Source organism: Chiloscyllium punctatum, chromosome 32, assembly GCF_047496795.1.
Source record: "Chiloscyllium punctatum isolate Juve2018m chromosome 32, sChiPun1.3, whole genome shotgun sequence".
NCBI classification, from domain to species: Eukaryota; Metazoa; Chordata; class Chondrichthyes; order Orectolobiformes; family Hemiscylliidae; genus Chiloscyllium; species Chiloscyllium punctatum.
Genome location: NC_092770.1, coordinates 62,424,916 through 62,440,804, shown reverse-complemented (window position 1 = coordinate 62,440,804; position 15,889 = coordinate 62,424,916). Strand labels below are relative to the sequence as shown.

At 41.5% G+C, this 15,889-nt stretch overlaps 1 protein-coding gene across 3 annotated transcripts in view; it reads right to left on the bottom strand.

Moving 5' to 3' along the window:
• Window positions 1-15,889, bottom strand: part of svopl (SVOP-like) — a 152,116-nt gene that overhangs the window by 57,524 nt on the left and 78,703 nt on the right. For all 3 annotated transcript variants that reach the window (XM_072552496.1, XM_072552497.1, XM_072552498.1), the window contains 3 exons: window positions 10,468-10,566; window positions 4,316-4,387; window positions 1,808-1,932 (listed from right to left, as the gene is read on the bottom strand). In XM_072552496.1, the coding sequence (XP_072408597.1) occupies window positions 1,808-1,932; window positions 4,316-4,387; window positions 10,468-10,566 (296 nt within the window). The remainder of the gene's footprint in view (window positions 1-1,807; window positions 1,933-4,315; window positions 4,388-10,467; window positions 10,567-15,889) is intronic.

Below are 15,889 nucleotides of genomic sequence, written 5' to 3'. Positions count from 1 at the left end.
ATGCTGTTTTGGATCTCACAAGAATTTTAGACAATCCAACAAATAACTCACTGGAAACACTGAACCATGTAATGTTCAGCTAAGGCTGAAGAACAATGGAAAGTTGGAAAAGGTAACACTACAAATGGTCAAGGTGAGGAAAAGTTGGATGATTGATGCATCAATTGAGGGATGGCAGTATTGGTAATCCCACAGCAATGTGGTTGACTCAGTGCATTTACGATAGATAATAAATGCTGGATGACCAGAAATACCTGCCAAACTGTAATGAACAATTTCCAGAATTTTGACACAGAGACAGAGAAGAACAAGTTCACAAGTTGTGTGGACAAGTTGAGTGAGTGGGTAAGTGCATGGTAGATGAAGTACAATGGGGATAAATGTGAGGCTATCCAAATTAGTGGCAAGAAACAGGAAGGCAGCTTATTATCTGAGTGGTTATAAATTGAGGGAGGGGAATGTGCAACAAAAGCTGGGTGTCTGCATACACCAGTCACTGAAGATAAGCATTCAGGCACAGCAGGCTGTAAAGAAGGCAAATGATACATTAGCCTTCATTGCAAAAGGATACAAGTACTGGAGCAGGGATGTCTTACACAATTATACAGGTTTGTGGGGCATTGTGTGCAGTTCTGGTCTCCCTATCTGAGGAAAGATGTTCTGATTATTGAGGAAGTGCAATGTTGGTTTACTAAACTGATTCCTTGGATGGCAAGACTGATAAATGAAGAGAGATTGGATCTGGTAGGACTATATTCACTGGAATTTAGAAAAATTAGGTTGGGGGGGTGGAAGGTGGAAGGGGAAGAAATTTTATTCTAATTCTAATAATCCTAATATGGCCAGACAGACTAAATCTGAGTGGATGTTCCCAGGGGTCATAGTTTGAAGATACAGGGTAGGATGTTTTGGACTGAAGTGAGAGAGATTTTGTCACCCAGGGATTAGATTACTTCCAGTGTGGAAACAGGCCCTTCAGCCCAACAAGTCCACACCGACCCGCTGAAGCGCAACCCGCCCAGACCCATTCCCCAACATTTACCCCTGCCCCTAACACTACGGGCAATTTAGCACAGCTAATTCACCTAACCTGCACATTTTTGGACTGTGGGAGGAAACCGGAGCACCTGGAGGAAACCCACGCAGACACGGGGAGAATGTGCAAACTCCACACAGTCAGTTGCCTGAGGCAGGAATTGAACCCGGGTCTCTGGTGCTGTGAGGCAGCAGTGCTAACCACTGTGCCACCATGCCAGGAGTGGTGAGCCTGTTGTAATTCTGTGAGTGGTTGAGGCCAAAACGTTCGATGTTTTCAAGAAGGAGTTAGATCTAACTCTTAGCACTAAAGGGATGATAGGAGATGGGGAGAAATCAGAAACAAGGTATGGAGTTGGCTGATCAACACGGTGGCACAGTGGTTAGCACTGCTGCCTCACAGTGCTAGAGACCCGGGTTCAATTCCCGCCTCAGGCAACTGTCTGTATGGAGTTTGCACATTCTACCCGTGTCTGCGTGGGTTTCCTCCAGGTGCTCCGGTTTCCTCCCACAATCCAAAAATGTGCAGGTTAGGTGAATTGGCCATGCTAAATTGCCCGTAATGTTAGGTGAAGGGGTAAATGTAGGGGAATGGGTCTGGGTGGGTTGCTCTTTGGAGGGTCAGTGTAGACTTGTTGGGCCGAAGGGCCTGTTTCTACACTGTAAGTAATCTAAACAGTTTGAATGGCAGAGCAGGCTGGAAGGGCTGAATGGCCTACTCCTGCTCCTATTTTCTACATTCTATGTTCTATGACAACAACATGTTTCTTACCCTTGTGAATGACCAGCCACTCCACATCCAACCATGGAACGGAGGAAGACAAACCAGCCATAGGTGTGTGCAAAGGAAGTCAAGCCTGAGTAATAGGAACTCCAGACAGTGACAAGCAGAAGAATCTGGAACAGAAGGCAAAGTCAGAAACACAGATTCCATATTGACCAATTTCCCAAAAACCTGGAGTGTTACTCACACTGGGTACCTTGCCCATAAATATAAAAAAAAGCTTTGTATCTTTTTTGCCCAAAGCTAACATGCAGTTACCTGAAGGCAGTTGTTAAAGTCTGCGTGTGCATTCCAGGACATGCTTGGTAACACACTATTAGAGTTTTGGATTCTTGGATGTTTGCCAAAAATATTTGGAGAAAAGCAAGAGAGCAGATTTCAAAACATTTATGCCATTTGTTTTTCTATAACAAGGAAGGGGAAAATGAGAGCAATATGTAGGCCAGACCAGGGAAGGACAGCAGATTGTTTTCACCTGAAGGACCCTAGGGATTTAGTTGAGTCTTTACAACAATTCAATAACTTTATAGGCAGTTCTCTCTCATCAAAAAAAAGTTATTTGTTGACTGAACTCAAACTGTGAAACTGCTATAGATCTATGAACTTGCATTCTCTAGATGACTAGTCTAGGTCTACAGAATGGTTACCCTAGTAGAATGGTCACCTCACCCATATACACAGTAAAGCTTTGTGCGTAGAATACATTATCAACACTGCAGTAATAAACTAGTTTGCTACCATTCTCTAAAAATTCAATGAATAATTAACCTCCATCTGCAAACTGAAATGATATCTGCATTCATTTAACCCACAAGTCCCAACCTCTCTTTGTTTCACAAATGATGAAGCACAAGACATAGAAGCAGGGGATGAGATTTGGGTTGCTTGTCATTCAACAAGGTTAACACTGACCTTCTACCACAACTCCACCTTTTCCAATCCATTAATCCCCTCAGTACTCAAGAATGCATCAACCTCTCCCTTGCGTATACTCAACAAGGCAAAGAATTCCAAAGATTCACACCATTCACCAACAACCATCCCTCCCCCCTTCAAACATAGCACCTTGAAGCAAATAAATCCCATACTGGGTAATGAGACCAAGACTGTACACAATCCCTATGCAATTGTAACAAAGTCTTCTTGTTTTTACGTTTCAACTCCCTTGTCATAAAAGCAAACATATCATTTCCTTCAGCCCACTTGAAACATTTATTGTGTTACTTTCCCTGCAGGTGCTGCCAAAGCTTCTCAGTAGTCCCGCATCTGCAATATTTCATTTATATCATTTTTATTGAACAAGGCGAGGAAGCTAATAATCAGGATAATGAGGTTCACGAGAAAATTAAGTAGTGTGTGTGAAATGTGATCAGTCATAGACTCAACTTCCTGTTGATTTCACAAACGAAATGAGTTCCGTCAACCCACAAAAACTTTTCTGGAAGTGAGTAACTAATTGCTAGCCAGTAAACTAAGGAGAATATGAAATTCAGACACCAGTATTCTATTTGGCATTTGCGACACTCAAAAATTAAAGAAAGTTCATAGCACAAAGATAAACTTTGGTGCACCTCATGAGAAAATGTGCTTCAAGCTTCTCTCTCTGCTCCTCCAGTGTCTTTAATAATCATGTTGTTTATCTGATATGCAGTAATGGATGAGCAGAAATCTTCTCCAATTAAATATTGGGAAGTCTGAAGCCAATGCCTTTATGCCTCTGCCATAATCTCCAGTCCCTAACCACCCTCTCCTTGTCATTGGTGCAAGGTTGAACTAGACTGTTCGCCACCTCAATGGTAGACATGACTCCGAGTTGAGCTTACAACTGCATGCTCACACCATCACTAAGATAACCCATTCCCAATGCTATAACATTACCCATCTCTGCTGCTACCTCATCTCTCTTGCTGCTGAAAGCCTCATTCATACCTTTGGCACCTACTGACTTGACTATTCTTGCCCCGGTAGGCATTGCCCATTCTATCCTTGGCAACCTTGAGGACATCCAATACTCTGCTACCCACATCCTACTTTTCACTGAATGCCATTTACCCATCATCCCATTGCTTTCTAACCCAAACTGGCCTCTGGTTAAACAAAACCTCAATGTTAAAACCCCTATCCTTGTTTTCAAATCCCTCCCTCATCTGGCCCCTCACCATCTCCGGAACTTCCTACAGCCCTTTAACCCTCCAATAAATGTGCACATCTCTAATTCCGGTCTCTTGAACACCACCAGTTTCAATCATACTTCTACTGGAATGGCTGTAGGCTAACTCTTCAGCTACTTAGGCTCTAAACTCTAGAACTCCTTCCCTAAACTTCTTCATATCTCTACTTTGTTTTTACCTATGGAGACACAGCTGAAAATTACAACGAAGATTTTAGTCATCTCACATGACCCAGTGTTCCTTTCAGCTTTTATACCACCTGGATGCAATGTCATTCTGTTAGATTAACTTTTTAAACTTGTTTAAGGAATCATTTTTCACTCACCTTCCAACGTCCATACCTGTCGGCCAGGTAACCCCAAATCCAACTGCATGACATGAAGCCCAGAAACACCATCTGAAACCATTTTATTAAAGGCACAAATTAGGCAGAGCTTGGCCTTAATTTCATTCAGGTCATACTGACTTATTACAACTTCTCAAAGAAGAGAGAGCCCCCATCAGAGTGCATTTTGGTCATGTCCACCCCACTAACTCCTCAACTTCCTATTTCAAAGATCAAAAATGTCCTTTCAGAAAGCAATCATCACATTTATCCTTTGACAGTGGATCATACTCATCCAACCATAGCATATCAAACTACTCTGAAACTCTTAACAAATCAGCAGCTGTAGCTGACAAAAGAGATGAGACTATAACATAAAACGAAAAGAGGGATCTCATTTTAGTTGATCGCAGAACCCTGGCAGGTTAAAATCTACAACGTCAGCTCGATTAAGTATTGAGTAGCACGGTTGGCAATGAAATTCAATGCTTTGAGATAACCTCCCCTGTTATATTTTCTTGGAGACATATCATGACTCCAGTGAACAATTCATCTGTCCCACTCTTACAAGAAAATTAGAAACATAGAATCACTACAGTGTGGAAACAGGCCATTTGGCCCAACAAGTCCACACCGACCCTCCAAAGAGTAACCTACACAGATCCATTCCCCTACCCTACATTTACCCCTGACTAATGCCCCTAACCTACATTTCCCTGAACACAATGGGCAATTTACCATGGTCAATCCACCTAACCTGTACATTGTGGGAGAAAACCCACGCGGACACGGGGGGAATGTGCAAACTCCACACAGACAGTTGCCCAAGGCTGGAATCAAACCCGGGTCACTGGCACTGTGAGGCAGCAGTTTCATAGGTGTTGATTTTTGTCTAATTGTTTGTTATGCACCATGTGTTGTTGATGCAGTGTTCTATAAATGATTTATTATTGTATTATTACTTGGGTAACACAGAGAATTGGGAAAATCCAGTAAACTGAAAGATGTGAAAATAGGCAAAGACAGACAAAAATTACAATAATAACTGGAAAAATGATTTTTATTCAATCATGTGACATGGGTGCCACTGGCTAGGTCAGCATTTGCTGCCCAAGGGTAGTTGCCCTTGAGAAGGTGGAGGTGAGTGGTCTTCCTAAACTCCTATAATCCATTTTTGGAAAGATACCCCACAGTATTGTAGGGAAGAGAGTTCCAGGATTTTGACTCAGTGACACTGAAGGAATGGGATATATTTTTAAGTCAGAATGGTGAGTGGCTTGGAGAGGAACTTGCAAGTGGTGGTCTTCCTAGAGTGACTGCTCTTGTCCTTCTAGAGGGAGTGGTTGTAGGTTTGGAAGGTGCTGTCTGAGGATCTTTGGTGAATTTTTGTAGTACATCTTGTAGATAGCACACATTGCTGCTACTGAGTGTCAGTGATGGAGGGAGTGGATGTTTTGTGGGTGTGGTGCCAATCAAGTGGGTTGCTTTATCCTGGATTGGGTCGAGCTTCTCAAGTGTTGTTGGAGCTGCACCAACAGAGACCACATTAGCATCTATCTGACATTGTGAAAAATTGCCCAGGTCTGTCCTGTACACAAAAAGAAGGTCAAATCCAACCCAGTCAAGTACCACCCCATCAGTCTACTCTCGATCATCAGGAAAGTGATAGAAGGGGTCATCAATAATGCTATCAAGCAGCACCCGTTCAGCAATAACCTGCTCAGTGAGGCCCAGTTTGTGTTCCACCCAGACCAATCACCTTCTGACCTCATTACAGCCTTGGTTCAAACATGGACAAAAGAGAGGTGAGAATGACAGCGTTTGATATCAAGGCTGCATTCAACCAAGTGTGGCACCAAGGAACCTGAGCAAAACTGGAATGAATTGGTATCAGTGGGCAAATGCTCCCCTGGTTAGAATCATACCTGGCACAGAGGATGACCACCTCCAGTAAGAGTCAATCCAAGATTTATCCCTTGATATTCAATGGCATCCTCATCACTGAAACTCCCACTGTCAACGTTCTGATGATTGCCACTAAACAGAAACTGAACTGGATTTTTGTTCTGTGGTTACAAGAGCAGGTCAGTGGAATACTGCAGTGAGTAACTCACCTCCTGACTCTCCAAAGGCTGTCCACCATTTACAATGGACAAAAGTCAGAAGTGTTATGAATGTTCTCCACTCTTACTGGAGGTGGTCATTGGCTGCCATTTGTGTGGTATGAATCCTATTTGCCCCTTGTCAGCCTAAACCTGGATATTGTGCAGATCTTGTTGCATTTGAACATGGACTGCCTCAGTACCTGAGGAGTTGCAAATAGTGCTGAACATTGCACAGTGAACATCGCCACATCTGATCTTATGATGGAGGGAAGGTCATTGATGAAGCAGCTGAAGTTGGTTAAGCCTAGGTCACTGCCGTGAGGAACTCGTGCAGAAGTATCTTGGAGCTAAAATAACTGGCTTCCAATAACCACAACCATCATCCTCTGTGCCAGGTATGATTCTAACCAGGGGAGCATTTGCCCACTGATACCAATTCATTCCAGTTTTGCTCAGGTTCCTTGGTGCCACACTTGGTTGAATGCAGCCTTGATATCAAACGCTGTCATTCTCACCTCTCTTTTGTCCATGTTTGAACCAAGGCTGTAATGAGGTCAGAAGGTGATTGGCCTGGGTGGAACACAAACTGGGCCTCACTGAGCAGGTTATTGCTGAACGGGTGCTGCTTGATAGCATTATTGATGACCCCTTCTATCACTTTCCTGATGATCGAGAGTAGACTGATGGGGTGGTCCTTGACTGGGTTGGATTTGACCTTCTTTTTGTGTACAGGACAGACCTGGGCAATTTTTCACAATGTCAGATAGATGCTAATGTGGTCTCTGCAATGGAACAGCTTGGCTAGTTGTTGGGAAGTGTTGGAACACAAGTCTTCAGCACTATTGCTGCAATTTTATCAAGGGCCTACAGACTTTGTAGTATCCAGTATCATGAGGAAAGTGAGGACTGCAAATGCTGGAGAGTCATGGTTGAAAAAGTACAGTGCTGGAAAAGCACAGCAGGTCAGGCAGCATTCAAGGAGCAGGAGAATCAATGTTTTGGACATAAGCCCTTTATTAGAAATGTGTTGAAGGACTTATGCCCGAAACATTGACTCTCCTGCTCCTTGAATGCTGACTGACCTGCTGTCATTTTCCAACATCACACTTTTTGACTAAGTATACAGTATTTCTAGCCATTGCTTCACGTCATGTGGAGTGAGTCGAATTGGCTGAAGACTAGTATCTGTGATGATCAAGACTACTGAAGGAGGCCAAGATGGATCTTCCACTTGGCACTTTAAGCTGAATATTGTTGTGAATGCTTCAGTCTTACCTTTTGCACTAATGTGTTGGGCTCCCCATCATTGAGGATGGGGATATTTGTGGAACTTCCTCCTCCAATGAGTAATTGTCCACAACAATTCCCAACTAGACGTGGCAGGACTGCACATCTTAGATCTGATCCAATGGTTGTGGAATCGCTTAGCTGAGTTTTAGCCATCTATGCTGTTTGACATGAAAGTAGTCCTGTTTGGTAGCTTCACCAGAGTTGACACCATTTTCTTAGTTATGCATGGTGCTGCCCACTGAACCTGGGTTGATCCCTGGCTTGATGGTAATGGTTAACTGGGGGATATACCAAACCCTAAGGTTGTAGATTGGGCTGGAGTACAATCCTGCTGCAATTGATGGACCACAGCACCTAATGGATGCCCAGTTTTGAGTTGGAAGATCTATTCAACGATAATAGCATGATGATAATACCACACAATGTTATGGAAGGTATTCTCAACATGAAGACAGGACTTCATCTCCACAATAACTGTGCAGTGGCCACTCTTACCAATACTGTAACTGACAGATGCAGCCAGAAGATTGGTGAGGATGAGGTCAAGTATGTTTATCTTTCTTGATGGTACCTTCACCACCTGTCACAGACCTAGTCTAGCAGCAATGCCCTTTAGGACCTGACCAGCTTGATCAGTCGTGCTGCTGCGAGCCCCTCTTACTGAAGGGCATCAAAGCCTCCACCCACAGGCCATTCTGCACTCCACCTTCAGAACCTTCCTTTAAGTGATTTTCAAAATAGAGGGACAGTAGTTTGTAATCACTTGCCCATTTCTTTGCTTAACCTGATGCCATGAGACTTCTTGGCATCCAGATTCATCCTGAAGGTTCCCAGTGGAAATCTCTTCCAAATGTATACTGTGACACTAATGCGGTCACCATTGGGATAGGACATACCCAAGAATAATGATGGTGTTTTCTGAGACATTGTTTTATATGATACCGTGAGGTATGACTATTTCAGGATTGTTGCTTGTTTTGTCCATCAGACCGGTCTTTTAATTTTGGCACTGCTTCCCAAATGTTAGTAAATATAACATTAAGAGGTCAACAGGAATGATAGAATTGTAATGCCTTGTTGAGTTATTTTTCCACCTTAATAGCAGAAGAAGAGGATATGATACCACATGTTTCAAACAAATCAATCATGAATCAAAACCAACTAAGAGCACAACACTGAAGATTGACAAGTCTCCAAAGCTAGATGGCTTTTAATGCAGGTGCTTTAATAATGCTTGTGAAAATAATGGCCATAATCTTCCAAAGCTCTCGCAATTGAGGAACTGTTCCTTGAGACTGGAAATTTTGAAGAAAAGGGAGAGACAGTCAGACAGACAAAGAAATTGGGCATTTACACATCTGATATTGTCAAGCATATGCTGGGTGGAAATCTAAAAATCAGGGCAGAATATCTGAACATCTCATCACAGAAACGTGGATTTATAAAGCATTGGCCAACCTAACAAATCTAACAGAGTGCATATTTTATGAGGAGAATGTCTATGAACATAGTCTATATATGAACGTCCAAAATCAGTTTCTAGATTCCACGTAGCTAAAAACTAAAGAACTTTAGGACATCTTGAGGTTGTGAAAAATGAAATATAAATGCAAGAATTTTATTTTGAACTTAATATAAAGCATGAACGTTTGATTTACGATGTCTCACAAATTAGTATGTAGCATAGCTCTAAGAAGCATGGTTGTGATACCATGACTGCATCACAGCAAATGACTCGAGGTTATAAAGGTCTCAAGCTCTTTCTTAAATGGGACCACTTGAAATATATCACATTTATGAAAGTGTTCATTAAAAGTTACTGTTTACACCCAGATAACTTTATTTAGCTCAGACACTGGAGTGCCTGTGACTGTAATACATCAAACCTTGTTTTAACTGGCACTTTATGAACCAGATCTTTCAATAAACTGGCAAAAATTAGATAACTCAAATACTAGGAGTTTATCGCGATCTTCACAATCTCAGAGGCGTCAGTTAAGGATGCGAGTGAGAAAGCATTTTGCCGGTAGGTTTTATTTAAGACAAGGTTGCATTATTATTTAAGTGATTTGTGCTGTAAATAAATTATAACTGTGATGTGTATATTCCCTTCATTATATTTCTATTACTTAGTGGGTGTTTTTACATTGATTATGTGGACCTCTTGATTAACCAGAATACTTGATCAGTCGGTACACTCCTGCTCCCATAGGCGCCAGTTAATAAAACGTTTGCTATCTTTGTATACAGCAAGAGCTGAATTAAATATCCATTGAATCTTTAAATACCACATTGTTCATGTTTCATTCCTGTCTTACGGGAGGAAATGTAAGCATTGCTGCATCAGGTACAGATACCCTGCTGGGGAGCAGAGCCGACACCTTGGAGGCAGTTTAACAATAATATCCCAGGTGAAAAATAACTTGATTGAGAAACCAGAGTGGTTCGCAGTGCTAAACTCCACAAATGGAGAGAGAGTGTGAGTGAGTCAGAAAAGAGCAGCCAAACAATTCCAAGCTTCAGTTTTAAAAGCCTGAAGGCAATAAAAAGTTTAAATTATTCTCAATAACTGGAGCTAGAGGTTAACCGTGCTGATTCCCAGTTTGCATAGCTGAGCCTTGGATTGAATTTGTTTTCTGAACAATAAATCCGTCGTAGTACAAGCTGCTCTTGTACCACAGGAGCTGAGTTAAGATGCTCCAGTACCGAAATATAATGCCCTAAACAGAGCTGGAGTGCACAAAGGAATAAACTTACAGTTGTAACCATGGCAACCTGCCATTCTTCCAGGCGCCATTCACAACGAATGACTGGGGAAATGACTGCCAATAGCATGATCTCCATGGCTTCAGCCACCTAAAGAAACAATCAGGCAAACATTAAAATAAAAACGCAATCATGTTTGGAAATTTCAACATGCCCTCATAATTTTACCTGTTGCGCCTAATGTTTTATTCTGAATTGGATTCCCATCTTCCGTATGAGAACATGAAGAGTTCCAGCCCTTTACCAATCAGCCCTAGCAAGTGGAAGTTAGAATATTGAGATTGGAAGGATATTACATGTGGTATTCCCACTATGACAGAGTAGTCACTGGCTCAGTGACATTGTTATGAGCTCTCAGGCCTAATACTTCTTTTAATTTTCTCATTTTCAAGTCTGGGCTATGTTGTAACTTTATTGAAACTGGTTGCAAGCCGGGATACAGGTTCGCACAATAATGTACTTTATCCCAAATATACTCTTTTCATACAAAATACAAACAAGTAGCATTTGTATGAATTGCTATGTATATTCTGAGTTAGCCGTGATGTTCACAATTGATATCGTGCATTAGCAGTTCATGATTCTCAGCAGTCCCTGCACTCACGTTGCACACAGTTGTCTCTTAATGCTGCAGAGTGTCATTGGCTGTCCATCTCTGTGCCACTTGTTGCTGTAGTGGTACCTGCTGTTCTCCTATTTCTGTTGTTGGGGTGCTGTGGACCTCTAGGACTGATGGCCTGTACAGAGGGTGAGTTCGCATCTTCCTGACTGGCTGTCTGCAGTTGAAGAAGCACTTTGCCAAGTGTAAGCATGTGCCTCAGTTACAAAGCCATGTCTTCAACTCATATTGTTATGAACCAGACCAAATGCCCTCAAAATGTATTAATAAGATAACCTAGGCCCTAGCTTTTTTTTTATTTTAAAGGCAAGTGATGGGCGTAGTATTCCAAATGCAATTTGGTTGGTCAAATTACCATTCTTGAAGCAAAACACACTTTATTCATACACTATAGTTAAAATACAACAAAAGAAAAATAAATTGGAGTAACTTAATATCAGTGGAAATCTTAAAAGAATAATTAATTATTTAAACTGCTGAACAGTAACTGGAAACGGAAACCACGGCAGGTTAGTGCAGAGGAGCAATCGGCTGAAGTGCACCAGATTGTGTTGCCGGTAGCATACAGACATGTGGTGTTACGAGTAGCACATGAACTACGTGTAGGAGGTCGCCTAGGGGTATGAAAGATACAGACTAAGGTAGAAAAACATTTTTATTGGCCTGGAATGCACGAGGATATGGTTACCTTTTGCTGTACGTGTCATACATGCCAAATAGTAGGTAAACCACATGGTAATCAAGCCAGCACCTTTGTTGCCAATTCTTGCATTTGAAGAGCCTTTCACACGGGTTATAATTGATGGTGTAGGTCCTTTCCTGACAACTAAAAGTGGGAACCAGGACTGATTAACCATAATGGATGTGCCTACCAGATTTCTGGAGGCAATTCCATTACGGAGTATCAAGGCAAAAAAGGTGGTAGAGGAGTTAGTAGCTTTCTTCACACGGTATGGCCTACCCAGAGAGATTCAGTTAGACCACGGGTCAAATTTTACTGCTAGACTGTTTAAGGAAGTTATGGATAGCTTAGTTATACAGCACCTTAAACCCAGTGCATATCATCCTGAATCCCAGGGAGCTTTCAAAAGGTGGGATCAGACCTTGAAGACATGTTCAGAGCATACTGACAGGATCACCCAAATGATTGGGATAAAGGGATCTCATTCGTATTGTTTGCCATTAGAGATGCCCCAAACAAATCTACTCAGTTCACTCCCTTCTAGTTAGTACTTGGGCATGAAGTGAGAGTCCTTTGAAATAAATTAAAGAAAAATTGACAGGACCAAAGCCAGAGATCTCATGCTTAGATTATGTATTGGAGGTGAGGAAGAGACTAAATCAAGTAGGTGGGTTAGCTAAACAGCACCTAAAGAAGGCACAATATAGAATGAAGCAGGTGGCAGATAAAAGTTCTGAGACTCGGACATTTTCCCAAGGGGATGACGAGATAGTACTGTTACCAGTGATAGGAGATCCCTTCAAAGCCAGGTTTAGTGATCACTATCAAATTGAGAAAAACTTGAGTCAGGTGCTCTATCTAGTAAAGATGCCAGAGAGAAGAAAAAGGTATTGGGGATGTCACGTGAACATGTTGAAACCGTATTATGCGAGAGAGAAAGAACTGGAGAAACAGGTGTTATGTATTGCCTCGTAGAGTGAGGAATCCCATCCAGATGATATGGATTTTGATGCGCCTCAAAATAGATTAAAAAATGAAGAAAACCTTGAGGAGTGGGATAGGTTAGTAAACTAGCATACAGACAGGTGGTGTTACAGGTAGCACATGAACTACGTGTAGGAGATCACCTAGGGGTACGAAAGACTCAGACTAAGGTACAAAAACATTTTCATTGGCCAGGAGCATAGAATACAGTTGAAAGGTTTGTTACTGCAGTATAAGGACATATATAAGAACCAGATGGGGAGGACTAATGCTATTGTACATGAAGTAGACATAGGGAATTCTGCTCTGATAAAGCAACACCCCTATCGGCTTAATCCTTTCAAAGCTAGACAGGTCCAGATGGAGGTGGAGGCCATGTTTGATGAGGACATCATCAAACCAAACCAGAGTGAGTGGAGTTCACCGATCGTCTTAGTTCTCAAACCAGACGGGACTCAATGATTCTGAGTGGATTATTGGAAGATCAATGCCGTTACAAAATCGGACTCATATCCAACTCCTAGATTGGAGGACTGTATTGAGAGAGTAAGACAAGCCAGTTATACCACCAAGTTGGACTTAATGCGTGGTTACTGACAGGTACCTTTATCAGAGACGGCAAAAGAAATGTCTGCGTTTGTAACCCCAGATAGGCTATATCAGTTTAAAGTGATACTCTTTGGAATGAAGAACGCACCCACCACATTCCAAAGACTCATGAACAGAGTTGTGGCTGGGTTAACAAACTGTGCAGTCTACTTGGACGACGTAGTGATCTTTAGTAAATCCTGGAAAGATCACATGATACAGTTGGCAGAGCTCTTTGAATGACTACAAGAAGCAAAATTGGTGACAAACTTAAATGAAATGGACTCTGCAAAAGCAGAGGTGATGTTCTTGGGGCATAACATCAGTCATGGAAGGATGACCCCACGGAAGACAAAGATGAAGGCCATCGAGGAATTTCCACCACCAACTCGAAGAAAGAGGTGCTTCAATTCTTAGGGCTCAGTGGGTTCTATTGGAAGTTTGTTCCAAACATCAGCAGTGTAGTGGCACCTTTAACTGATTTGCTGAAGAAGTGCACAAAGTTTCGGTGGACAGAACCATGTCAGGAGGCATTCGACCATTTGAAAGCAATATTAACCTGTGCACCAGTTTTAACTACACCAAACTTTTCAAAACTGTTTAAAGTGACCATTGAAAGATTCTCGTGACATTGAATTTGGAGCTGTACTCCCAAAGGAAGATAAGGATGGGTTTGAACTGCCAGTTGGTTACTTTTCGAAGAAGCCAAACATCCACCAGAGTAAATATTCCACAACTGAAAAAGAACTATTGAGTTTGGTACTGGCCTTACAGCATTTTAATGCTTATGTCACAAACAAACAATGTGTCAGAGACCGTTGTGTACATGGATTACAATCCTCTTACATTCTTAGAAGGCTTTAAAGACAAGCATATGAGACTATTTCGTTGAAGTCTTATCTGACAGTCTTTTAATTTAAAAAATCATACATGTTGTGGGTCATAAGAATGTAATTGCTGATGCTTTATTGCAATTTAACTGATAAAGTTTAGATGAGATTTGTATTTATTTAATATTGTATATTTGTGTGATGGGAAGAAGTTAGGGTGAACTTATTTTAATGTTATCTATATGTCAGGGGAATGTGTTTAAAAAAGTAGAAGAAAAGAATGAAACCACCTTTTCATTATAATTTCCATGAAAATTATATGGTTCATTTTTTCTAAAGAGGGGAGGGGTTATGAAGATGTGGGTGTACTGCACCTTTAAGAAAGTTAGAAGCTAGCAGAACTACCTGACAGCACCGAGTATTCTCAACAAGGTACAACGTAGCATGTGGTCCAGCAGTTCATGTAGCTGGTTGCCTGTAGACAACAACAGATTTGAATTAGGCAATCAGTTTAAATTATACCCCAAAAAATTCCAATCAAGTTTGAATTGAGTATATTGACAATATTAAAAGCCAATGACACAATCCGACACTCTGGGGGTATAAGACAGGGGAAAATTGAACAGTTGGGAGAAGAACTGCCATGAAACCAGCATATAGAGACTGCCCGAAAAATAGCTCGCTTAAAGATACTTTTATAGATCTGTGCCCTGTGAAGCATAATCCCTAAGAAGAAGAGAAGACAACACAGGAAGATCCAAATAGAGGATTCGACAGCTGGCTGGTTTTGAAAACTCGAATTTGTGGTACATCTTAATTGGGGACTTTTATCGGACTAGTATTATGGAAGGGAGGGTAAAACATAGGTTAGAGAAAAGAGTCGTAACTAGTTGTTAGTTAATTATTTTCTGTTATACTTTAAGAAGTAAAGTTGTTAATTTTTAATTTAAATAGTTCTTGGCCTCTCGAATTTTCACAGATTACTGCATGGGATAAGTCTTTTCTGTGTTGTGGGTGTAAGTTGAACAGGAGGGTTTACCCCGCGTTGTAACGTAACATCCCATAAACACCCCCTTGGTAAAAGGCAAATTCAGTAAAATAGATAGTCTCACAGACAATTGTCCAGTCCAAGAGGAAAGATATCGAGAAAACACTTGAGTAGCAGGGAGAGATATTCTGCAACTTCCAAACCCAGCTTCAAGACCCTAGCAACAGCTGCCACGGAAAAACTAAAACTATAAAAATACTGGCACTGTGGACCTTAACCCCACCCATTCAGGCTGTGTCTATTGTGCCAACTTCAAAAAAAAACCCAAGGCCTTACAAGCTGTTTATTTTATTGGCTTTGGAACAGACTGTCAAACACCTCTGTCACAACCTTTTGTCATAAATAAATACACCTCATAAAGTCATACAATTGTCACACAAAGTTATGTCTTCAGCCATATATGATCAAGATGAGAATTGGTGTACATGGGTCCCAAGTTGCCATTTGGAGTGACTGTTGATTAGGTAATTAAATTAGAATTCTGAGGAAGGTCACTCAACCAAAAATGTTAATTCTGATTTCTCTCCACAGATGCTGCCAGACTTGCTGAGCTTTTCCAGCAATTTCTGTTTTTGTTTCTGGCTCTTGTTAAGAATGACTGGTTCACCAGTGCACAACCCTATCAATGTTGTCGTCTCTCCCCAACAATGGTAAGGGTGTCA